The sequence below is a fragment of the Typopeltis vanoorti genome, chromosome 21 (assembly GCF_054136105.1).
Source record: "Typopeltis vanoorti isolate ZY-2024b chromosome 21, IOZ_Tvanoo_1.0, whole genome shotgun sequence".
Classification (NCBI taxonomy): Eukaryota; Metazoa; Arthropoda; class Arachnida; order Uropygi; family Thelyphonidae; genus Typopeltis; species Typopeltis vanoorti.
In genome coordinates this window covers 22,433,834-22,460,203 of record NC_143569.1, presented here as the reverse complement: position 1 = coordinate 22,460,203, position 26,370 = coordinate 22,433,834, and the positions used below count along the sequence as shown (strand labels likewise).

The following is a 26,370-nucleotide window of genomic DNA, read 5'->3' as shown; positions in this document are numbered from 1 at the left end:
TTAGGACAGGAAGTATGCACTGATCGAAAGCTTTCCTTTTTAGACTCATAGGGATGTCACTTCTGAATATGTCTCTCATTTTCCCATAAGCCATCTATCCATTGAATTCTTCATTCAATCTCTTTTCTTTGGTAATCCTCAAAGGATAACAATTGGCCCAAATATATATAATACACACACACACACACACACACACACACACACACACACACACACACACACACACACACACACACACACACACACACAAAGAGGTAACTTGTTCTATTTCATGATTTTCAACTTTGACAGTTCTTTGGTTTATGTATTTATTCATCATCATTATTGAAGAAGACTCCAATTACTCTGGAGTCTTCATTTAGCTGATTTAGCCTTTCTTCCAGTTGAAGATTATCTGCTGTTAGGACAACATCATCTGCAAATTTCAGATGATGCAGACTTTCTCCATTTATGTTTATTCCTTTTGTTTCCCAATCAAGGCTTTTAAAGACTTCTAATGCAGCTGCAAATAGTTTGGGAGTTTAATGACTTTTTTTCTCACTAATTCGTTCCTTGCACCAGCACACAGTTTCTGTTGCTTTCATCTATGGATACTTCCATGGCCAATGTTCATCTGAGCCAGAATCAGTAATTCCAATACCATTTTCTGTTCAGCTACAAGCAAACTTCTCCTCCTCGTTTATCTGTTTTACTACTACTACCTTCTGGAACAGTGTCCCCACATCTCATATGTTTCCCAAAGAATACAATCTACAGCTGTTAAAACTGAATGTTAACAAGTTCCTTTTTGCCCATGCATGGTACTAACATACTATATTTTGCCCAACATCTCATGTATGAGATTATCATAAAAAGAATAATGCAAAATTTATTGTCTAGTACTGCTATAGTATCTTGTACCCCTCTTGAGAATACACATCAGAAATTGATAGTGATGTGTGTGTGGGTTGTAGTACATATTGCTATCATGGATGGATGAAAGATCAAAAAAAAAGAAAAGAAGAAACATTGCCTTGAATGCCTGTATACATGTGAAGGAAGTTTGCTCCAGAAGAAAGCAGTAGAGGAGGATGAATGAAAAAGAAAATTTCTTTTGCGAGTTTTGAGTGGATTTATTAATGGGAATTATTACTTGATTGTCTCTGTTTAGCGACTTGGCTAAATTCTCTCTGAATTTTGTACTTCATCTAGACGTTAACCAGATATAAAAAAAAGTTAGGCCTTGATCATAATCAAGGTAAGGTTAAGCTAATCAGAAGTAGTTACTGCAATCGTTATGTCAGTTATTATAATTAAACTTGTTGAATACTTAATTTTGTCCTGTTTACAATTTCTTATTAATTATAATTATTACTTTTGCACAGTGCTGGTTTACAAATTAGACCAGTTAGTCTCAGGAGTGATAGTTTAGGTATTGGAAAAATTTGTTTATGGCAGAATTCAGGAATGATTAGATAGGAGTATGATACTCTGTAGAGTATCATTAAGGGTCAGTATGGTTTGTGAAAGCTAGGTTTTGCTTTAGTACTTTACTCACTTTAGTGACATCTGAGTTAGATAAAGGATATGATTACACCACGATACTGGTGGGCTTTACAAAGCATTTGACAGAATACTGCATGGAATATTGTGTATGAGCAGATGGAAATGGATACAAATTTGGTTGCATGGATAGGAGGGTATGCCTGGGAGACAGAGTATATTACTGAGTTCCTTGAGAATGAGAGTGACAGGTGGAGTGCTGCAGGGCTCTGTACCAGAGCTACTTTGCCCTTGGACATTATGTATGAGTATGGTTAGTAAGGGTGTGAGGACTACATATTTTTTTGCATGAAGAATGGTGAATTACTAAAATAGGTTGCCCGAGGTGGTTGTGAGTGCTTTCTCAGTGATGGAGTTTAAGGGGAAGTATAATAGGTAGAGATAGATTATTATTATACTGTATCCCTATTGGAGTCTTCAGACTCCATGGACCTGCCCGTACAATAATAATAATAAAGGTTGTAAATTTTTATTTTTCTACTTTGCACTAAAATCGATGCTACATACTGTAGCTTCCACATGTAGGGCCAGAAGAGGCCCAAACACCAACATTTTCTGTGCTATCTAGACCTGGGGAATTAGTCATTCTCTAATAAGTTTTCTACACTGACAGTATGACCTTGAAGGCATGTAGAAAAAGTATTTTGAAATCATCCCATTAGATACTAGAGCTTAGTGAGTCCAGATAAATTTGCTGACACCATACACCTCTAAATGATACAGTTCTAAAGGTAAATTTTGGCGTTAGTGTGATGTGGTGGTGTTCTTGAAGTAAACACACACACAGTAAGCCTTGTTTGCAGCACAGTAGGCAATGGAGTAATTTTGTAAATGTTTTTATATACATATTATTATTTATGGTTTATAAATATAGTGAATGGTTGCCTGGCACCCACAACTGTGTGTCCATAATGATTGACTAATCTCCTATATTTACTAAAAGATCAGGCTTTCTCAATCCTCTGTTAGCCTGAAAGTGGAGTTCCATCCTTTATTTTTTAACCACATCAGCATTAATATGGATGTAATATATTTCTTCTCATGCACTTTGTATCCATCATATATTTCAGTGTAATACCAATGGTATTACTATTTTAACATGCACTTCATATCCATAACAACTTTGACATGTATACACTTCAAAGCTGGTTGGGTAGTTAACCTATTCTCTAAAACCCTCACTATTGCATTGTGTCTTTTGATATATGCCATGTGTTCAGTAACAACACTGTGCATCACGAACCAAAGTTTTTATGCTTTGACATCACAATTCCCAAGTTGTATGAGCCTGAGTCGACAATGCATTTAATTATCTGATTGTCTATTACCAGAGTAGTATGTACGTGAGTAGTTCATTTAATTAATATCACAGATTTGGATCCAGAATATTATTATAGAATTAAGCAACTTAAGAGATTGAGTGATAGAGAGAGAAAATTAAAAAAAAAAAAAAATCTTTATTTGCAAACAAAATATTAACATCAGACATAAAGAACATAAACAAAACAGTTAACTTCAAACTCATAAAGCGTAGTTTTTCTGCTCACTCTTAACAGTAGCCATTGAAATCTAATTAGTTCATACCTGTTTTACTTTGAAAGAAAAAAAATAATTTGTGCACAACTTTTTTTTAAAGAAAGAATGCATTCTTTTATATTGTAAATTTGTAATTTTGTAAATGTTTTTATATACGTATTATTATTTATGGTTTATAAATATATTGTTTATTTATAATGTTTGTTTATGCTTTATAACTAATGTTACTTTTTACTTATCTTTCCTTTGTTATTTCATGTCTGCTTGCGCTAATACAAAAATTTCTCAAACACACTTATAATACTATTATCCTATTTTAGTCTGTTCGTAAGCTACTTAGCTGGCTTCCCCCCTTTTCAATGTTGTAAGAAGTGCCTTACATGTGCTAGTAATGTAGACTGTGGAAAAACCTTTGTTTGGAGCAAATTCCTCAATCTAGGTTGCTATAATTCAAGTGTATTAATCCTTAAAAATTTATTTTTGTTAACGACTGTGGCATTAAGGATTGTGTAAGAGAATTTTTTTTTCTTCTTTTACATACATGAGAATAATTTAGCTAAGCACATATAATAATCCTTAAATTAATCTTAGTCTCAAGCAATTCTGAATTATTCAGTCATGGAGGTTACTTCACTTAGGTCACACAGGTTCGGTTATTTTTTTATAAGACAGTGCAATGGCTAACAAAGATCAGGCAAGCTATTAACAAAAAACCAAATATGTTTATTTTAACTAAGACGATTAATATACAAAGGTAATGGGACGTATCACATGCCTGACTCTCCACATATTCAGTAAGACAATTCACTTAAGGTACTAAACAAAGAAACTTTTTACACTTAGTAGACATGTGGATGGATTTTTAACAAACATATCCCTGCTCTATCGTATTAATATTAGGCAAATTTATATGGTGCACGTTCTAAGCATTATGTAACACAAGCACTATTTAAGCTTACAGTATTCTTTTAAGCACATTCAAACTTGCATTCGGCTTTCTGACCTCTTCAACACATTATGCCATTTATTAAACAGCATCAACATCTATCGTCTGTATACACAATCTAGGCTATTAACATACAGCAATTTACTTACAAGCTCAAAATATCATGTACAGTCCTGGATCCAAAAGGGTTAAGGTGAATTCCGCTGGTTCCTTTCTCAATCTTGCGTGACGGCTATGATTGGGCACTATCCAACAGTAGTTGTCTTGCAGTTTCCTTCCTCAGACAAGTGGCATGTTTCTTCGAACTGCTCCGTCTGTGAATATCAGCATGCATGTGGATCTGTACATTAGTTGAAGAATACCTTGGAAGGATACCTTGAAATACGGCCTCTCCTGCCAGCGAACTCCCATGATCTCCAATTCTTCTCCTCCCTGAAAAGCTTTCCACAGGAACCAAAATAAGAGAAAGTAAGCCATGTGACATCCCTTGGCTTAACTTCTAAAACTTCCTGGATTTTCTGGAAGTGAACTGACATCACCCACGCTTACGTTAGGTTTTAACGGCAAAACATCTATAATTCATTGACCTTTGAGACTGTTGTTGACCTTCAGTTTAATAGCTTAATCCTGTCTGATCCTTTTTTGTTACAAATGTTTGTGGTTCTACGTTCAGTTATTCTTATATTATATTATAGAATTTATTACATTAAAGTATGCTATATACACGTCTAATTATAAGTATTTTATGGCCCATGTAAAATCGATATAGGTGAAAAATATTCTATGTTTCACGACAAGAGATTTTACAATATCTTCTCTACAATATCAGTTTCAATTATAACTTCATTGCCTCTCTCTCTCTTTCATTCCATCTACTTCTGTCCCTTGGAACAGTCTTCCCCCACTCTGCCTTCTCTGAAGAATACAACCTTCAGCTGTTCAAACAAAATGTGAACAGATTCCTCCCAACCCTAACACTAATAGCTTAATCCTGTCTGATCCTTTTTTGTTACAAATGTTTGTGGTTCTACGTTCAGTTATTCTTATATTATATTACAGAATTTATTACATTAAAGTATGCTATATACACGTCTAATTATAAGTATTTTATGGCCCATGTAAAATCGATATAGGTGAAAAATATTCTATGTTTCACGACAAGAGATTTTACAATATCTTCTCTACAATATCAGTTTCAATTATAACTTCTCTCTTATTTCAATTATATTTCAATTATAACTTATAGCCTCTCTCTCTCTTTCATTCCATCTACTTCTGTCCCTTGGAACAGTCTTCCCCCACTCTGCCTTCCCTGAAGAATACAACCTTCAGCTGTTCAAACAAAATGTGAACAGATTCCTCCCAACCCTAACACAGTAAAATAATCTTCCTTGTTGACTTTAATATCCATGACTCCAGTTGACTCCCTTCTTTTCAATTTCACTGAGAGGATTTGAAGAGATGCTGTCAGTCCTGTCAGGAAGATTTCTACCTTCCTTTCTTCCCAGAGATTTATTTCCTCCACTTAGCTTTCCAAGTGTCTACCAGATCTCTAGCATTATGGAATACTGAAGCACTTAATGTGAAGTGACAGTCACTGTATATTAGTAATAGAGGCCTAGTCATGAAGATACTTCATGTTCAAGGTTTGTTTGCTTATGCTTAGTAATGGATTAAAACAAGAATATAATTTATTTTGTATAGTTTACAGATTTTTTCATAGCTGCTTTGAAGCTGAACTAGTATCCTTTATCTCCCTCCCATATTTTTGCTAAACACCAGCAACAGTTGAGGAACATATAATTAAAAATGAAACCATTTTACATTTGAATTGCTGACTTATAGAACCTGCTACTACCATTCATCTTTCATTCCACCTGCCATGGTTCTGTGGAACATGTCCTCTTGACTCCTGCTCACATTCTGCATAAATTTGCTATAAGCTTTTTGTCTCACGTGGAGCATCTTTAGCCCAGTCATTATTGGCAGTACCCCTTGGTTATAAAGACCTGGGTTGAAATTCCACCTAAGATGCAAAGAACCTTTATAAAGATGTTTCATGAGAAAGTAAATTAGCTGGTCTTTCCATCCGTAAACCTGGGTTTTTCATCCTATAAATATCCAGGCTTTTTGTAAGATGAAAAACCAAAGAGGAACACACAATTAATAGACATAATCCACTAACCTCATAGCCTTAGTTGTGCCAGTCATAACTCCAAATAGCCCAGTTGCTTCTTGTGTGGGAGTGATATAAAAAAGCAATGGCAAGTGAGCAGCTTTCTTAACAGCTGTAAATACCACTTAGTTAAATTTTTCCTCCTTTCTCTTTTTTGTAATAGAGGTTTAAAGTGTAAGAATTCTCTGGATTTCAAATTCTTAAGTGTATCTAGCTGCTTATTTATTTAATAAGCAACTTTATAGCATTTTTCAGACCTTTATAGTTTTTTTCCTCATTTAATTGAAGATCCTAATTTGAGCCATCAGTGTATTCAAATTTGTGAATGAAATAATAAAATATTCAGATGTTAGTATAATTTTGCAACCTACTGTTGAAGAAAATTATGGTAAAGAATACTATTATGGAAGATCTGTGCACATCTATTATGCAACATTCCTATTAAAAATTAGTTACAAACATTTTATATCTTATTGCTGGCATGCTGTGAAAGTTGAGAGATGACAAGTCATGATCTTTCTATCTTCCTTTTTAAGAAGTGCCAGGTAGTGTTGAAACTGAAAAGAATGACCAAGTGATGTAAATCTTTCTTTCCCCTTTTTATGTAGGTGGAAATATTGGTTTGGATTAGTAAAACCACTTGTTTGGTGGGAAAAATTATGAAATAATTATATTTGAATTATGGTTGCATTTTTTAATTCAGCATTTAGCTGTCTAGATTTGAACCGATATTAGGAATATCGGTTCAAATTATGTTTACAAAGATACAATTTTATAAATATCCAGCAAGTTCTTTTCTTGACTTAAAATGTAATATTTCATTATAGTCATTTATTAATGATTTAGGTAATAAATTTTTATTTATAGGTATTATTTCTGGGAAAATACCTATGTTACTCCTCTTAAAAACTATTCTTTTTACCGCTATTTCACCTGCTTTCATTTAGGAGTGCCCCCTTTTTTGTGTCATTGGCTTTCTACTCAAAAATTCTTAGGGTATTACTGATGTATTATAGAGACAAATATATGCAGAATAATAGAGGAAGAAATTTCGGACATACCTTGCTTAGGTGTTGTTGGCTGTCTTCTTTCCGCAATGTGCATACTTCTGCTGTTAGGCAGTTAAAAGAAGGGGGGAAGTTAAATTTTTATATAATATATATATAATATTATTATTAAGGGTGGGCAGAGTGCTTTTTAGAGGGGGGGGAGAAGAGATTGAAAAAAGGAGCTGAAAATAGAAATAATTTTTTTGAGGAAGGGAAAGGTTTATCGGAAGGGTTTACCTTCCCTGACGCATTCTCTGATAAATCTTTCCCCCTCCTCAAAAAAATAATTTCTATTTTCAGCCCACTTTTTTCATCTCTTCCCCCTCCGAAACGTGCTCCGCCCACCCTTAACAATATTATATATATATATATATATATATATATATATATATATATATATATATATTATATAAAAAACCATTTTTTTTTTTCAAATTAATTCTCCCACTTTTTCCAAAAATCCCCTTCCTTTTAACAGCTCAACAGCAGAAGTATGCACATCGCGGAAAGAAGACAGCCAACAACATCCGAGCAAGGTATGTCTGATATTCCTACCTCTATTATTCTGCATATATTTGTCTCTATAATACATCAGTAATGCCCTAAGAATTTTTGAATAGAAAGCCAATGACACAAAGAAAGAGACACTCCTAAACGAAAGCAGGTGAAATAATCCTAAGAATAATACATTTATATTTATTATTTGTCTATCAATTAAATTTCATTATGTTAAATTCATCAATGTTAAAATTTCATCCTAGGCACTGTTTTATACTGGAAACAGATCACCTGATTTAGCTGCTGCCTGGATTTTTGAAAATCCTGAGGCTGATTTAGAAACTCCTTTGGAGGTATGTATTGCATTTTTCATCCATAATTGACTATTAAAGGCGACCAAATTATACATTGCCTGGATAGATATTAGAAACATTTCTTCAGTATCATTCTGGATACCACATTACTTGTCTTGCATTCATTGCATCATGGATTCTCTGAGTTCTTTCTTAAGGATCAAAGCTGGATAACTGAAAAGAGATGCCTGCATGGAATGCAGACAACTGACTGTGGTCAGTAATCCAATGTCAGGTCCTTACCCCCCACCCTCCCAACCCTCAATCATGTGCCCCCATTATTGGGTATCTGTCTGAATACTAAACAGACAAGCTGATCAAATTGTATTCTGTGTTAACTTAAACTATACAAAATAATGTGCATGATATCATAAGGATAATACTGTAGTCCCATGATTGCACCATAGACTAACCACCCTGCTTAAGGATTAGTCCATTTACCATCTTGTGGACTATGATCCTTCCAAAATACAGATCACAAGTTCCTCAGAAATGTCTCATCCTGGCTTTTAAAAGTTTACCAATAAATTAAACCATATAATTCTGCACTTCTCATTCAAGATATATGGGCTACCAAGAAACCACAGTCAAAAATGTGCTGATGTGCCCATTTGTGGATGGCATTGATTCTTCCACTTGCAAGTTAGCTAAGTATTTAGCCAAAGTGACTGTTCACTATAATGACACCTCTTCTTCAGGAATGAAAAGCTTGATATGCTTTCAGTCCAGCATAGAAAACCTTGCTTTTCACAACACTAGCCTAACAGTTTTTTTTTTTTTTGTTGTTTTCTCTTAGCATTTCACTTGATGCCATTCACCAGATAAGAGCTGAATTCCCTCCTGATATCTTGCTTGTTTTTGCTCACCATGAACTCTGGCTATTTTCCTTGACAAGAAAATATTCTACAAACAAGGAGAAAACGCCCATCAACCATGGACTGTTTGTCCACCCCCCCTAATTACTTTATGGAGATCTTTGAAGAGAAAGCTTTAAAACTCAGCCACAGATCTGCTGTTAGGCTGTGCTGTGTAGTAATGTTTTCTATTTGACCACAATTCCCTGATGCTCTCAGTATGTTTTACACGTTTGGACAACCTAAATCACGGGATATGATTTGCTTTAGAAAAATAAAACCAACAAGCTGCCATTAACGTGTACTTTGATTACATGTCAAAATATTTCAAAACCCCATGCAGGTAGATATATTAGCAATAGTACACACTAACTCTCCCAACAGTATGCCATTATAAAAACTTTGGTTAACCTGCCAATTTGAATCCTTCTGATAATAATGCCCTCAATAATGAATTTGAACACATTCACAATGTATGGCCACATCCTCCATCAAATAAGAAAATAATTACCTCCCCTCCCTTGGCCTCCAAAACATAGACTATGGTAAATCCATCATTGCCATTCCACTTACACACACACTCTCTCTCTCTCTCTGCTTGGAAAGAAATCAACGGACATCGTGGCATGTGAGAGTCATGTGTTTGTAGCCGGTGTAAATTGGAGGAATATGATGCTCTCTAGTCAGTGCAACTGTGTCCAGCTGAAATGACTGTGAGAAGAGAACTGACGAAGTTTGAAAGAGGCTTTATGATAGAATGCCATGTTGCAGGCCTATCTGTTTGCCAAATTGTTGACAAATTGGGCTATCCCAGTTCAACAATCAGTGATACCTATACTTCTATCTCAGTGATACTGAGATAGAAGTACAGGGAGTCAACTGCAAGTGCTACCTTCAGTGGACAACTCACCAAATGTGACTGTAAGGTGCTACAAAGGATACTATGTAAAAACCGCCATTTGTTGGCCAACATGTTGAATGTTGATTTCTGGCCATTGACTGGAACATGAATCTGCACAAAAACATTCAGAACCAAGGCTCACAACGTGGGTTTCCATGGTATGACAGCAATATATATAAGACAAATAATAAAGATAATGAAATAAAAATAAATGAAAAGTTGTCTGAAAAACAATCTATAAACCAAGAAGTAAGACAAGGATGCCCTCTGTCTCCAACACTTTTCAATATTTACATTAATGAAATATTGATACAGTGGAACACCTTAAACAATCAAGGTATAGAAATTTCCCGGAATAACAAAATAAATACGCTATTATTTGCAGATGATCAGGTAATAATATGAGATAAGGAAGACAATTTACAAAGAGCAATATATAATTTAAACATTATAGTAGAACAGTTTGGAATGAAAATTTCCATAGATAAAACTAAAACCATGGCATTTTGTGGACAAACTCCAGTTAGAAGCAAAATAGTTATTAATAATAAAATAATAGAACAGATAAATACTTTCAGTTATCTTGGATGGGAAATATCATATGAAGGAGAAAAAGACATAAAATTTAAAACTTCAAAATTTTTACAGATTGTAGGCCTGATATGCCATTATAAAAAATGTATATTTCTTGTATATTTTCAAGCGTGCTTCATTTTGTACTCAACCCAAATATAGTACAAAATGAAGCATGCTTGAAAATATACAATACTTTAGCAGTGTCCACATTATTATATGGCAGTGAAATTTGGACAATAAACAAACAAGATAAACAATGAATAAAAACAAGTGAAATGAGATTTATGAGAAGAATTGCAGAATACACATTATTAGATTAAAAAAGGAACGAAGACATTTTAAAAGAACTAAAAACAAAATCAGTAGAAGAAAAAGTAAACAATTATAAACAAAAATGGTTTGAACATGTAAACCGAATGGCCAACACCCGACATCCTAAACTAATACTAAAATATAAGCCAGTAGGAAAGAGAAGGCAGGATAGACCTCAGAAAAGGATATTGGATGGATAATGAGAACAGTTCAATATGGTCTATACCCGTATTTAGTGTTATGATGATATAAGACACAAATTACCTAAACCAGCATGCATCTTCAGTGGTGCAAAGAACATCTACACAGGGATGTGGAAGCTTGGAAAGCTGTATTATGGAGAGGAATTACACTACACTCTCTCTTCAGAGCAAATGGATGGGTGTGGCAGATCCCAGTGAACATCTCCTACTAGAGTGTTACCCCAGCTGTGAAATTCAGAGGTGGTGGTGTGATGGTATAATCATGTTTTTCCTGGTTTGGCCTTGGAGTCTTTGAGGTGCCACAAACATTGAACTCCAAGAAGTATCTGAACCTACTGGACAATGCAATCTTTCCTACTTTGTGGCATTTTTATAGAACTGACCGTTGTCTCTTTCAGCAAGACAATGCACCATGTCATAAGACTGTTGATGTAACTACATGGTTTGTGGACATGAACGTCACCATGCTTGACTGGCCTCCACAGAACCCTGATCTCAACCCTATTGAACATCTGTGGAATGAACTGGAGCATCAGGTGAGGTCAAGGGGTGTCCTCTTCACAACAGTTCAATACCTCATTACATAGAATGTAATCATAGAATGTCAGATGAGGTTCTTTGATGAATAACATATCAAGGTTTGATGCCTATAAGTGATGGTGCACAAAACTGATTTTAGTATTTAAACTCCAGATATTGGTAAAGTTGATGTGATAATTTTTTTTATTGATTTCTTTTTTAAAGCTGGGTCTTTAAATGGAAGCAGATAACGGATGTCAATTCTTGCCTACTGGAGGAATGGTCCAACATTCCTTTTGATTGCTATCATACACTTGTGGAAAGTATGCCCCCCCCCCGTAGGATTGCTACAGTCATCGCAGCAAAAGGAGGTCCTATATCTTATTTAGGTGGGTGGCATGGCTGTTTGTTCCTCTCACTATGTGTCTGTTGACCTCTTTCCAAAGTGTATCATCTCAGGTCACATCTAAAAAGTCGGCATAAAGCCCAAAAAAATTACAATCTTGTGACCACCTTAAGAGTCCATAAAAAAAATTGGCGTCTGTTATCTGCTTCCTTTTAAAGACCCAGCTTTAAAAAAGAAATCAATAAAAAAAATTTAAAAAACTATCACATCAACTTTAACCAATATCTGGAGTTTCCATACTAAAATCAGTTTTGTGCACCATCACTTATAGGCATCCAACCTTGATATGTTATTCATCAAAGAACCTCATCTGGCATTCTATGACTGCAGCTCCCTTCAACTTTCCACATTATATCATGCGTGCTGCCTTGCAAATCTTCTTCTTTCTCTTTATAGTGCTTTTATCCTGGTTGATGCAGGGTCGCTATAATTATGCGACTTTGGGATACCCCAACTGGCTTGTCGCACAGTTTAGTATGGGTGTGTGTGTGTGTGGTGGTGGGGGGGCAATTTTATGATTGACGATATGTGTATGTGTTAATGGGGCCAATTTGCCTGTTCTGGGGAATGAAAAACCAGAGTTTCTGGGTGAAAAAAACTCTCTACCTCTGTATGAGACCAGCTAACTCACCTTTAGTTGAAAGAGACCAGATAAAGGTTCCTCACGTCTTGGACAGGAATCAAACTCAGGTCTTCCTGACCAAAGGGCTTTGTCTATACTAACTGAGCTATGGAGGCTCTGCTGCCTTGCATATGAAAGGAAGAACATATGCTTTTGTCAGATCATATCCCATGCTAAAAGTTAACAGAATTTAACTGTAATTAAACTGAAATATTTGTATAATTGATTACAGTTAATTAAAATATCTTTCTATTGCCTTCATGTGCTTTGTTTCTTTTATGGATTCCCAACTTCAAGGATTTAGATTCTTTGCTGGATTTCTATTCAGAATTGAGATTAATTATTACTTGATATCCTGTTCCATTATAAAGGCATGCATAGTTTCATATTGAGAGAAGACACAAGAAATAAGAAAAGTATTATTGACTGTGCTGTTCTTGATAGTGATATATTTAGGCATGTTCAGAATACAAGAGAATAAAGGAGATTTGAAATTTTTGAAATAGTAAGTTATCACCGTTTAGTTTTGAGCAGGATAAAAATGAATATCATATTGAGCTAAGAGAAAAGCCATTGAAAACGAATTGAAGTTGGGCATCTTTCTGAGGTGAACTATAGGCTTAAATATTTAAATATTATTTTAGAAAAAGGAGAGAGTTTAGAAACGAAAACCAAATCCTGAGGACCGATTGGCTGTGAACAAAACATTGATTAGCTATAGAGATATTCTGATGTTGTTTGCAAGGATAGAAATATCAGCACTCAATGTGGAAGTTAAGGAGCTAATACTAGAAAAGAGAAGAAAAAGAAGAATACATAACAAAAATTTCCACCAAGTAAATCAGCTGGCACCTTAAAAGGATACAGAGAAAAAATGTAAGAAGGTAAGCTGTATTTATAATTAGCTAAACAAAACTCATCTAAAGACTTTGGTATGAATATAGAAGAGAAATTTTATAATGGTGGCAAAATTTGAAGGCTAACGAAGACACTGAGAAATGGAAGAACGAGTACTGTAAAAAAAATTAGTGATGATAAATGTGACTTGAAAACTGAAGGTAACTGAAGATCCCTAAGGACCTCAACATCTACATCCTCAAACAGTGACCTTGCTATTTGTGTGCCGATTATATCAAACAAGCTTCAGAGATAAGTAATCAGAGGTTAGAGTGAGTGATTATTAGAATCTGGAGAGTGATAGAGAAGCAAATGAATGTAGCAAGGCATGAAAGGGAATGTTGAGCCAGAGCATATCAAATAGGTGTTCAACATTTGGTATTCGTGACATGAGATGTCAGATCCACTGAATACACGCATTTTGCCCTTGTGATCAAAAGATTTGTGTAAAGTGTAGTTGTTGAGGTTGTCAACTGCAGTTCCATTAGGAATAACAGAATAACTGAAGATCCCTAAGGACCTCAACATCTACATCCTCAAACAGTGACCTTGCTATTTGTGTGCCGATTATATCAAACAAGCTTCAGAGATAAGTAATCAGAGGTTAGAGTGAGTGATTATTAGAATCTGGAGAGTGATAGAGAAGTAAATGAATGTAGCAAGGCATGAAAGGGAATGTTGAGCCAGAGCATATCAAATAGGTGTTCAACATTTGGTATTCGTGACATGAGATGTCAGATCCACTGAATACACGCATTTTGCCCTTGTGATCAAAAGATTTGTGTAAAGTGTAGTTGTTGAGGTTGTCAACTGCAGTTCCATTAGGAATAACAGATCAGGTCTAAATTACTATGAGTGGCAGCGTGCATCACTTATAGTACTATTAAAGCCACAGTTCAATTTTGAAAGATATGGAAACTTTTTTGCAAGTATTACTGACGTATTTTTTCCCGAGTTTTTTGGGTTGGTTTGTAGTAGTGATACCCCACCATACATGGACTCTCTAGGCACGATCTAGCAGAGTAAATGTTAGCAAGATTACTCACTTATTGGGCCACAAGCTTTCTATTTATTACTATCAGGTTCAGAGCCATGTACTACCTAGCAGCTAGCTGGCAGTTCTGTTTCATTTTACTGCTATACTCATAAATGGAGGAGCTTTTGGATCCTCTACCATTTATATGGTATGAGAACATGGCCTTGAAGGGTATCGCCTGCACTGCATGTGAAAAGACATTGAGACTGAGACCAGAATTCCTGCACTAGATATCACACTGTAGCAAAGCAAGCTATCTTATTCCATTAGTAAGCAATCTGGTGAAACAAACACCACCATCATCATCACCACCACCACCATTGAAACTATGCACTCATCTAGAGGTCTAATTAGGATTTCATCCGACTAGGGAAAGTGTGTGTGTGTGTGTGTGCATCAGTATACAGATTTGTACTTTGCAGATTTGTCAAAGTTCATTTGTCGAAATGAGCTTTGGCTGCAGATACTATAATATTGTGCATCACCACCTTTTGGTAGCCTGCCTGAGAGTTAGAAATAAAACTGTTGATCAGTGACTGTAGTTGTGTGAATTCTGAAGAAATCATTGGCAGAACTATATTAAAAATGAAGTGGTCAGAAGGAAGACATTAATCTGAAGCATATATAAACAGGATTTATCTCATGGTATAGCCATATAAACAAAATATCAGATGTGTAGCTCAGTAGAAGTGGTGTTAGCACTCTACGTCGCTTGACCGCACGAAGAAAGTCTTGAGGTTCGAATCTAGTCCCGACTAGAGGAACATTTTCTAAGCTTTTTTTGACCAGTTCCCGAGTTAGTTGATCTCTGGCACAGGCAAGTGGGCAGGTTTTTTCCTCCCGGAAATTTGGGTTTTTTGTCCCGTAAACTCAAGAAAATCGGCTATTGAACTCGCACTATTTTCATATATTAAAAATATTATGTTAGGGACCACTAGATGGTGACACTTCTAGCCTTGGGCCAGCTATCTGATTGGCTACCAGTGGAGGTTGAACTGCTCACTCAGTCTCCAAAAGTTAGATAGGGCTAAAACGGCCTCGCCTACTCCCTATATGGGAGCAAAAAGGAGTTAGCTGATTTTAAAAAAAAATTAAAAAAATAGGTGGATTGACACTTGCTTTAAAAGATAGAAATATGACAGTTCATCAATTCAGAAACCTGACAAATAACATACCAGTTTAGAAAAAGAACTGTTGATAAGAAACAAGTCATGAAATATTGTGTGGGACTCTCATAATATTTGGTACACTTCTTGCAATGGTATATATGCGCCATAAAATGAGATGAATTCAGGAATGTGTTACAGTAGAATATAACTCAAAATTCATGAAGTCATTCTTATACTTTCTGCATTAGATGTTGTGTACAATGGTTGGTATATGTAATGTTACTTGATGACAGTCACATTATTTTTTTGTCCACAAAGTGATTACACAGAAGATGCTTTTTATTTTATAAAAGCATCATCTTTTGTTTAGATGTGATTGGAGTCAGAAAAAGTTTGTGGTGATTATCTGCTGTTCTGCTTATAAGGCTTGAACATAATTTTTGATGCACTATAGAAACAAAATATTTACTGATTAATTTTAAATGCCAGTTATTTTGGAAAGAATGATTCAGTCCATCTTTAGTGGAACAAAGTAGAAGGATGTAACAAGCCATCCATTTAAGATGTGCTGCTTGTCAGAGATGACATGCAGCAGAACAGCACAGCACTTCATCCTCTTCATCTGTAAACCTGATAGAATGAAGCTTGATATGCAAAAGTAATACTTCATTTAAATAGCTACGGTCCTGTTAAGCTGATGAGTCGGTGATGTTTACATGCCTGCCTGTACAACTTCTGTGTATTCCATGTTTCGACTCATCTGAGCTAGTTTGCCAGGATTTCGAAGTTTTCCCTTGTCCCTATTTATTCTTACTTATATCACACTTTCTAGTTTTTTTGCTATTTACCAAGGACAGGCTACCATCTCTTCCTTTACCTGGTGTATAGCAGGTCCTTTGTGACTGCCACCTTTCATATTTTGGACATTCCATTCCATCGAGATCTTTATGGTGAACATGACATGTCTGGTTTGACTCAGCATGTCATTAATGCTGAATATATAATCCTTTGAAAAGACACAGAGCTTTTTCACAGAAGCTGTTAAAGGTGTGAACACTTATTCAAGGAACATTCCAAGATCCTATTATATCAGCCAAATTTAAATCAGAATGATGATTTATTCATACTAAAAGTGTGAGAGATTCTTATAGTATTAGTTGACTTTTTTTTTTTTCATATGTACTAATTTATGTATTAAGCTTTATTCTGTCATTTTTACCTGAACAAATTCCTTGGTGTTCTGCTTGTCATCTTCAGCATGTGTCATTTACCTATCAGATTATTATACATGGGGTGCTTAAGGGTCAAAACTGTATAACAGAGAGGAGACCTCCACATAGCCTTTAAAGGAATGCGGAGAACCGACCAGGGCTTCTGACCTAATGTCCAATCCTCACCTTCTCACGGTGCACCCTTTTGGGTATCTACTTGGATACCGAACGGACGAGGATGGGCTGGCAATTTGGGATTTACCCGACCAAATTGTAATTCTTATTGGTTAAACCAAAATATAGAATGATGGTACAACACGACAAAATTTCATGCCGGCTGGGGCGTCGCCCAGTTAAACAAGGCCCCCGTTGTTTTCACCAGGGAACCAGGACGAACAGAGAAAATCCAACTACTGGAACAAATCTGAAAAAACACCCCAAACCCAACATCACCAGAGTTAAAGATCGGTACTGTCAACATAAGAAGCCTGAATGGCAAAGAAATACACCTAGCTGAGGAATTAGATAAGTACCAAATCGGTATAATAGGGTTGACTGAAACAAAAAAGACAAAAACTGGTGAGATCTTTCTGAGCAATAAATGCAAAATGTTATATTCAGGCAATGACAACCAAGGAAAAGAAGGAGTAGTAGCCATTGTATTCAACACTAAATACGAGGCTAATCTTTTGAATGGCAGGCAGTCTCAAGTAGGGTGATGTGGACAAATATCAGAATGGAGAACTGGACAATGAGACTGATTTGTGCCTATGGTCCCACAGAAGGTTTTACTAAAGTAGAAGTGGAGAAATTTTTTGAGAATTTAGAGAAAGCAGCTGACACAATGAAAAAGGAAAAGTTGGTCCTTTTTGGAGATCTAAATAGCAGAGTAGGAAATGATTGTCAGACATACAAAAATATATTGGGAAAATTTGGAGAAAAGAGCAAAGCTAATAATAATGGCAAATAACTATTGGATTTCTGCTTAATGCATGGACTGGTTATTACTAACACTATGTTCCAAACATAAAAATGTGCACAAATTCACATGGAGAGAAGAGGCAAGAAATAAGAAAAGTCTCATTGACTATGTTATTGTCGATAGTGATGTTTTCTCCCTGGTGCAGGACACCAGAGTGCACAGAGGATTTGAAATTGGAAGTGATCACTATTTAGTCTTGAGCAGGCTGAAATTGAATTTTATATTGAAAAGAATAACATGTAAGAAAGTTTTAAAGAGAATAAAAGTTGAGCAGCTCTCAGATGAGAACTGTAGACTAAAATACACAAAGATTATTGAAGAAAAAATGAAAGAGTTTGAGAACAGGAATCAAACCTTGGAGATTCAGTGATAGATTAGTACTCCATGGTGGACACAGGAAGTTAAAGAGACAGTGAAGGAAAAGAAGAAAGCATATCAAAAGTTCCTGGTAAATAAATCAGCTTGTTCTCTTAGAGAATACAGAGACAAATGTAAGAAAGCTAAACACTGTGTAAAACTATCTAAACAAAAGTCATGAGAGGACTTTTGTAAGAACATAGAAAATAAATATCGAGAAGGTGGCAAAATATTCTGGAGGTTGTTGAAGAAGCTTAGGAATGGAGGAAAGAGTGCTGTAAAAGAAGTTAGAGATGATAAAGGTGACAGAGGCAAGCCTTGAAGAAAATCAAGCAGATTTTCTTGAAGGGTGATGTGAAGGAGTAGCCATTGTATTCAACCAAACTGCAAATTTACTGGAAATTTATTTTCAGTAAATTTGCTTGTTTCATTTAGCAAATTTACTGAAAATTTGCTAAATGAAACAAGCAGTGATGACAGCACAGTGATAAAAAAAAAAAAAAAAAAAAAAAAAAAAACACTGACCAGGCATGCAGTCAGGAATACATATCAATACTTGAAGTAGAAAAAAAAATCAAAGGCTTGAAATGTGGAAAGGCAGCAGGAGTAGATGATATTCGACCAAAAATGCTGAAGTATGGTGGTATAAAAGTCTTACAGTGACTGCACTGCATTGTTCAGAATGCCTGGACAGAGGAATGAATTCCCGATGATTGTAGTAGAGCTCTCATAGTACCCATATATAAAAAGGGAAATAAAACTGAATGTGAGAATTACTGAGGTATATCCCTACTGAATGTTCCTGGTAAGATATATGCAAGTATACTTGAGAAACGGTTGAGAAGAATTGTGGAAGAAAAGCTTGGTGAAGAACAAGCTGGATTCAGGTCAAATAGAGGCTGTCAGGATCAGATCTTCACTTTACTGCAAAGAGTGGAGAAATCAGAGTGGCTGTATTTCACCAATACAACCACTCTGGTCTTGCTGACCATGCGTTGGATACCTGCCATAGAATACGGTCGAATAAAGCCACGATAATACACTGTAGTAAATACAATTATGAAAGGCTTTTCATGGAATCAGCTTCAGCCCTAAGAAACAATCCAAACTTCAACAAATTTGGCTGCATGAGACTGCCTCAAATTTGGGAAACCTACATCAGAAGACCTTCAGCCCAATCATCCAAGAATACCAACATTGCCCGCTAGGGGGCACCATCAGGACTTTAGGAGAAATAATAGCTTCCTGCTTCTTCCTCATTTACTGTTTGTTGTGCCTGCCTGCATGTGTCTTGTTCTTAAGTTTCTTGAAAATGGCAAAGTGATGTTGCCGAAATATTGAAGTATATTAAAATTTATTTTAATGTATATCCTAGTTGACGTTGTAATTTCCTTAAATTACTTAGTAAAAAAGATCTGTATTTAAGTTTTGTCGATTTGGAAAAGGCATAATGACAAGGTGCCAAAAGAGAAGCTATTCAATACGCTACAGTTATATGGTGTCGATGGGACATTATATCAAGCAGTACTTAATCTTTATTAATCTGTAAGTCAGCAGTTAGAATTGAAGGAAGTACAGGAAGATGGTTTAATGTTAAATCTGGCGTGAGACAAGGATGTACATTATCCCCTCTGTTATTCATTATCTATATGGATCACATTATGAAGGAAAGTGGTATTAAACATGATATCAAAATTGGAGATGTTAATGTATGCTATTTGCTTTATCTGGACGATGTTATACTTCTAAATAAATCTGCTATAAGAGTGCAAGATTCTCTGACTAAATTGAATAGCTGTTGTAATAGGTACGGTATGAAGGTCAGCAATAAAAAGACAATTACAATGAAAATAGCAGAATCGTTGAAAATATCAACTGCGTTGTGAACGGAGAACCTGTGGAACAAGTAAAACATTTCACTTACTTAGGCAACTTTTTTAGTGAAGATGGCAAATTAAATATAGAAATAGACAACAGAATCAATAAAGCTGGTATAGTAGGAAATCAGTTGAATAAATTCATATGGAATAAGAGAGAAATTTGTGGGAACACTAAATTAACTGTATACAAGACAGTGTTCAAACCAGTTTTAACTAATGGGTCTGAGAGCTGGGTCAGAAGTAAAACACTTGACCAACGACTAGAGACTGAGATATGAGAATCCTGAGAAAGATTAGAGGTGTGAACAGATGGCATCAATGGCAATATATTAAAAACAAGGATAATTAGCAATGAACTTCACATTGTCAGCATCCAAGAATGTGTTAGCAGAGCTAATCTCAGGTGGTATGGTCATTTAAACAGAATGGGCGAGGAAAGATTAGCAAAAGAAGTGTTCTCTGCAAGGTTGGCAAAAAAACGACCCAGAGGACGACCAATATATAGGTGGATTGATATGGTACAAAGTGCCTTAGATGACAGAAATATAAGATCTGATAATATTGGAGTCTTGACAAGTAACAGACTGATCTGGAGGAAAATTATAGATAGGAAGTAAGTAATGATGTAAATTTTTCATTTAGTACTATCATTTGAGTGTACATGGCAGGAATTTGATGATGATGATTATTATACATTCTTGCTTTGTTTAAACTAGGTTAAGTATAGACACTGTTTCATTGAAGATGGATTAAGTTATGCTTTCAAAAATCTCTAATCAGTAAAATTAATCAAGAAATCAAAAGATATATTTCGGTGATTACACCACATTTTTTATTTTTCAGTTATACAAAATACTGAAATAATAGTTTCCGACAAGTTTCGTAAATCGTAGGATTTACATCTTCAGGGGGTAAATAGTATAACTTAAAGTTTAAACAAGAGAATTAATAAATACAAATCATAACCGTCTGGCTATTCATAAACTCAAATAACAGAATGCAGATATAAAACGTTATTGACGTTGAACAATACTAGACGATGTCACTTGTCGTTCATACAGTCTGAGCTCAGATTGAGGTAGATTTTTTATTAGAGCTGACCACACTTGATGGAGAATTAAACCTTGATTTTTATTGCATTGGGTTGGGTTTTTCAGCATAATAGCAGCTTCTTTAAATTTTCTTATATAACTGTTGTTTTCTATGTATGACATCGTCATTTTTTGGCAAAGTACATCGTGTCCAATGGAAGTGGTATGGAAAGCAAGACCCGTTTTTTGTTCTGTTTTGTATTGTACGTCTTTTGGGTGTTCAGCCATGCATATTTCTCCAGATCTTTCTGTCTGTCCTATGTAGCAAATCCCTCAAGAGCAATGGATTTTCGACTCCTGGTTTTTTAAGAGGATGATGAGGTGGTTTTGGTGGATGTAGGAATCTTGAGATTTTTTCCATAGGAAGGAAGCTACTTTTATGTTGTGTTTGTTCATTAATTTGGCTAGCTTATCTGTACCATTTTTGATATAAGGAAGTGAGATTGTGTTTTTGTAATCCTGTTTTATTGTGTTGTTAGTTGGAGGCATTTTAAGGATTCTCTTGATGGTTTTTATTTCATACTCAATCTATTAGAGGATTTGTGTTAAGTATCTTAGTTCTTCATTACATCTTTCTTGTGTGCCCTGTCTCGAAGAGTTTTAATTAAGCTTATTTTTTTGTGAAGAATGGTGGTGGGAGGTTGCATTTAGAAATCTTCCAGTGTTTGTCGGCTTCCTATATACTGAGAAGGAGAGTTTACTTTCTTCATTAATTTCTAATAGAATATCCAGAAAAGGAAGTTTTCTATTTTTTTCTTGTTCTAAAGTGAATTTTATGGTGCTGTGCAAATTGTAATCAAGAAATATTTTATTGATTAATTTTCAATGTATTTATGTTTAATTATTATATTCATGCCTGTTATTATGGAATAGACATATGGAATATACATATGGAATATAGCATGTCTATACCATATTTACCTTGAAAGTTTGTATAATCTTTTATGGTTTCTATATAGGCTGAAGCAGATGACATAAGTGATGATGATATAATTCCAGAAATGTATAAGATGGTATTTGTTGTCAACATGAATTTAGAAATGGGAACAGGAAAAATTGCAGCTCAGGTAGCTCATGCTGCCTTAGGTATACATCGATTACTCCTTCAGGATGAAAATAAATACGGAGAAATGATGTTACAGTGGGTTGAATTTGGGTAAGTCTATTTGTTTTCATGTTATAGAATCTTTCAATAAAGAAAGAATATTATCTGAAATCAATAAATATTTTGGATAATAGTTCATCATCATCTAATTCCTGATATATTATCCTCAAGGGATTTATAGGATACTTTGATAGTACTTCACGAAGAGTACCATATTGTTCTAACTTCCTATCAATTCTTTTTCTTCAAATTAGCCTGTTATCTGTCAGGACTCCAATATTGTCATTTCTTATATTTTGGTTTTTTAAGGTACATCTTGCCTTCTTCTAGGTCTCTTTCCTGCCATCCTGGCATTAAACACCTGTTATTTTCATCATCATCATCATTATTAGACCTCAAAGGAGTAAAGGGAAGTCTCCCCAACACCAGCTAATCATGCTTTCTCTTAAACTTATTCACACTTACTACTTGAACAGGCAAATTCTTCCACTTCTCATGGCTACAGAGAAATGGGGTGCTTGTTCCTTTCTTAACTGCACATAAATTTAACTTATTTAGATATCTCTTGTCCTTTTCTCACCTTCCACATAACAAAATGTGGAAGGTGCAGACTTATGAATCAAATTTATAATTCGGTATCCTATAACAGCCTTTCAGAAGTTTATAGACCTCTGTCATATCACCTCCTCTTTCTCCTTTTTTGTCTGCATTCCATATACTGTCATTCTGTCCTCCTAATCTATATTTCATAATCCTGATAACTTTTTTGTAACTCTTCTTTGCATAATTTTCACAGCTTCTTATCCCTCAAAACCCAGGAGACCAAATCTGTAGTCTAGGTGCATTGTATCAAGGCGTTGCAGAGAGGTAAAATGATTTCCATATCCTTACGTGGCAGTGTTCATTTCAACATCACAGTCATCCTCTGAGTTAACTTTAACTATAGGATAACACATAATACCACAATAAAAATAAATTTATTATGTAAATATTTTGTTTTAGGTATCGTAAGACATCATCAGTACAAAGAGTGAACAACAATAAGGAATTGAATAAAGAAACAGTAGATCACATGCATTAAATTGAAATCCCTCTATGTATACAGTCATATGTTTATGGATTAAAACTATTAGGCTGAAAATACATAAAATTAGTTTAAAATAATATATATATATATATATATAAAAGATATTACAAATTTATTTAATGCAATTGAGGATAACAATTTCCCACAATTTTGGAATAGTGAAGCAGTTGTTAAGATTGACTTTAGGTTGATACTCCACAGGTGTCATTATACAAGAAAATCTTGAGTTATATTTGAACTTTTACTGTGTGACTTTTGAACTTCAACTTCCTATCCATATACTGTCAGTCTGTCCTCATAATCTATATTTCATAATCTTGATGTCTTCTTTGTAACTCTTCTTTTCATTATTTTCACAACTTCTTTATCCCTTGGAACCCAGGAGACCAAATCTCCAAGACATCTAGCCTGTCAGTTTTTCTAAGCATAATCCCATCAGTATAATATGCCATTGGATATCTCATCACACCAAAGTGCATAATGTTACACTTTACTTACAATGAATTGACAGGCATTATTGTTTGCCCACACTGCATATTCAAATCACCCTGTAAATGCTGTATATCAGTAGTGACCAGTTGTCATCTTAAATCTTGCAGATTCACAACCCCCATATACCACTTTCTGATAACTGTCCATCAGTCACCACCCCACTTATCTAAGTCTATAGTTTACATTCCAATCCCATATTCTCCTATTTCTGAAACAGCTTATGCAATTTATTCCAACTGTATCCATTCTCTTTATTTCCCTTTTGTTAATCTTACCTCTATGGTATGGTATGATCAGACCATTTGAGATTAGCTCTGTTCACACATTGCTGAATGTGGATCATGTTGAGTTTCTTCTTAATATCTTAATATCTTCATTTTTAATATCATTCTGCCGTTGATTCTATCTCTTCGCTTCTGTAATTTTTCCCAGAATTCTCATATATGTAGTCTTTAGTTTTGATCTTTAATCTTTAGATCAAAACTACCACTGAATGGTAGTTTTGATCTACCATTCAGTGTCTGATCTACTGTTTTTATTTCTTAGCAAACTCTCAGATCTATACATTAAAATTGGTTTGAACACTGTTCTGTATATAAGCTAGTTCAGTATTTGGACTGATTTTTGTTATATTCCATACAAATTTATTTATCTGGGACTCCCACTGTGCCATCTTTGCTTATTCTGTTACCTAATTCCATATTTAATTTGCCATTATCACTAAAAATTCCCCTGAACAGCTGAAATATTGTACGTCTTCTGTAGGTTCCCCATTGAAGTTTTTCACTATTTTCACAATATTTGTCTTTTTTTACTACTGAAGTTCATATCAAATTTGTTACTGCAGTTATCCAGTTTAGTAAGGAATCTTGAAGACCGTACTGGATTTATTTAGGAGTATAACGGCAGTCACTTAAAGAGCCGAGATTTACATCTACAATTTTGATATCAAGCTTATTGCCACTTTTCTTCATAATGTGATCGATATAGATGATGAATAACAGTGGAGATAGCATGCCCCCTTGTCCTACACCTGATTTCACATCAAGCCATCTACCTGTACTTCCTTTAATTCTGACATCTCAAATGTAGGCTTTGTGTTGCTCGATATAATATCTCATTTACACTATATCATTTTGAAATGCTAAAATTATATAGTGTAAATGGGATATTATATTATATTATCAGGTTTTCTCTTGATACTTTCTCAGTATGCCTTTTCCAGATCTACAAAACTTAAATATAGATCCTTGTTGTACTCCCATGATTTCTCAACTGTTTGTCTCAAAGTGAAAGTCTGATTTTGCCAGTCTCTATTTAACATTATTCGTCTCCAGGTTTCTCTTTCACAAGTTTCTTCAATGTCTTCTCAAGTATGCTTGCATAAATCTTACTTGGAATACTGGTAGGGATATTCCTTTGTAATTCTTACATTGTTTTATTTTTCTTTTTTTTATAGATGGGTACTATTGAGACCTTTACTCCAGTCATCCAGAATGCAACCTTTCAACCAGGATTTCTGAATTATGCAATTTTGCCAGTGTATAACTATTATACCTCCATATTTGAGCATTTCTGGTTGAATGTCATATATTCCAGTTGCCATTCTACATTTCAGGTTTTTGATGACTTTTTCTACCTTAAGAAAAATATATACTTTTCATTGCATTCTTCTTGAATATTTTCTATCACTATTCTAACACTTCTTGTTTCATTATTCCAGACATCTAAAATAGTTCATTTTTCATCTCACCTTTATTATCTCTGATTCCTTTTATAGTATTCTTTCCTCTATTTCTAAACATTTTTAATAGCCTTCAGAGCATCTTGCCACCTTCCTGATATTTATTTTCTATGATGATCTTACCAAAATTGTCCCATGACTTTTGTTCAGCTAGTTTTAGATAGTGCATTGCTTTCTTACATTTTTCATTTTTCTTATGTAATGATGATGAATCATATATATATATATATATATATATATATATATATAGTATCTGATTATTTTATGAATTGAACAATTACTCTGAGTTTGTGTGTAATTTTTGATGACTGAACTGGAGAGATATGAGAATGGAAACTATCCATTATGTAAATAATAATATTATTATTATCATTAAGAGTGACCTCTAGACCTGAGAGTCAGGAACTCATCGAGGGAGGCCATACTATTCGCATTATTTATCATACCTGTTCTTGAATTCATTTATACTACTTGCACACATACAATGGCAATCCATTTTCCAGTCAAGCACCATTCTATGAAAGAAAAATCTAGCCCCCATCCTTCTTGACAGTATTCATTCTCAACTTCCAAAGATGCCCTTGTGTCTCCCCACCCTCTATAAAGTTTCTAAGTCTGAATCATATCACCTCTCTTTCTCCTGTTTGCAAGTATCTGCTGCCTACAAATTCTCAGTCTGTTTCATAATTGGTATTCCACAATCCTGATATCCTTTTTAACACTGTCCTTTGCACTCTCTCTGACTACTGTATCAGAATTACCATAGAAGTCAAGAGACCAGAGTTATGCACAATAGTCCAAGTAAGGTCTTATCAAGATCTTGTAAAGAGGTAAAATGACTTCCTTATCTTTACATGTCAAAGTTCATTTCAGCATTGTAAATATT

At 34.8% G+C, this 26,370-nt stretch overlaps 1 protein-coding gene across 4 annotated transcripts in view; it reads left to right on the top strand.

The window, feature by feature from the left end:
• Nucleotides 1-26,370, top strand: part of LOC150094670 (putative peptidyl-tRNA hydrolase 2) — a 166,163-nt gene that overhangs the window by 49,375 nt on the left and 90,418 nt on the right. For all 4 annotated transcript variants that reach the window (XR_016550143.1, XM_090411267.1, XM_090411266.1 and 1 more), the window contains exons 3-4: nt 8,011-8,100; nt 22,016-22,212. Coding sequence is in view for 3 of the 4 variants with exons in the window: in XM_090411267.1 (XP_090267393.1) it covers nt 8,011-8,100; nt 22,016-22,212 (287 nt within the window). In the remaining variant the exon portion in view is untranslated. The remainder of the gene's footprint in view (nt 1-8,010; nt 8,101-22,015; nt 22,213-26,370) is intronic.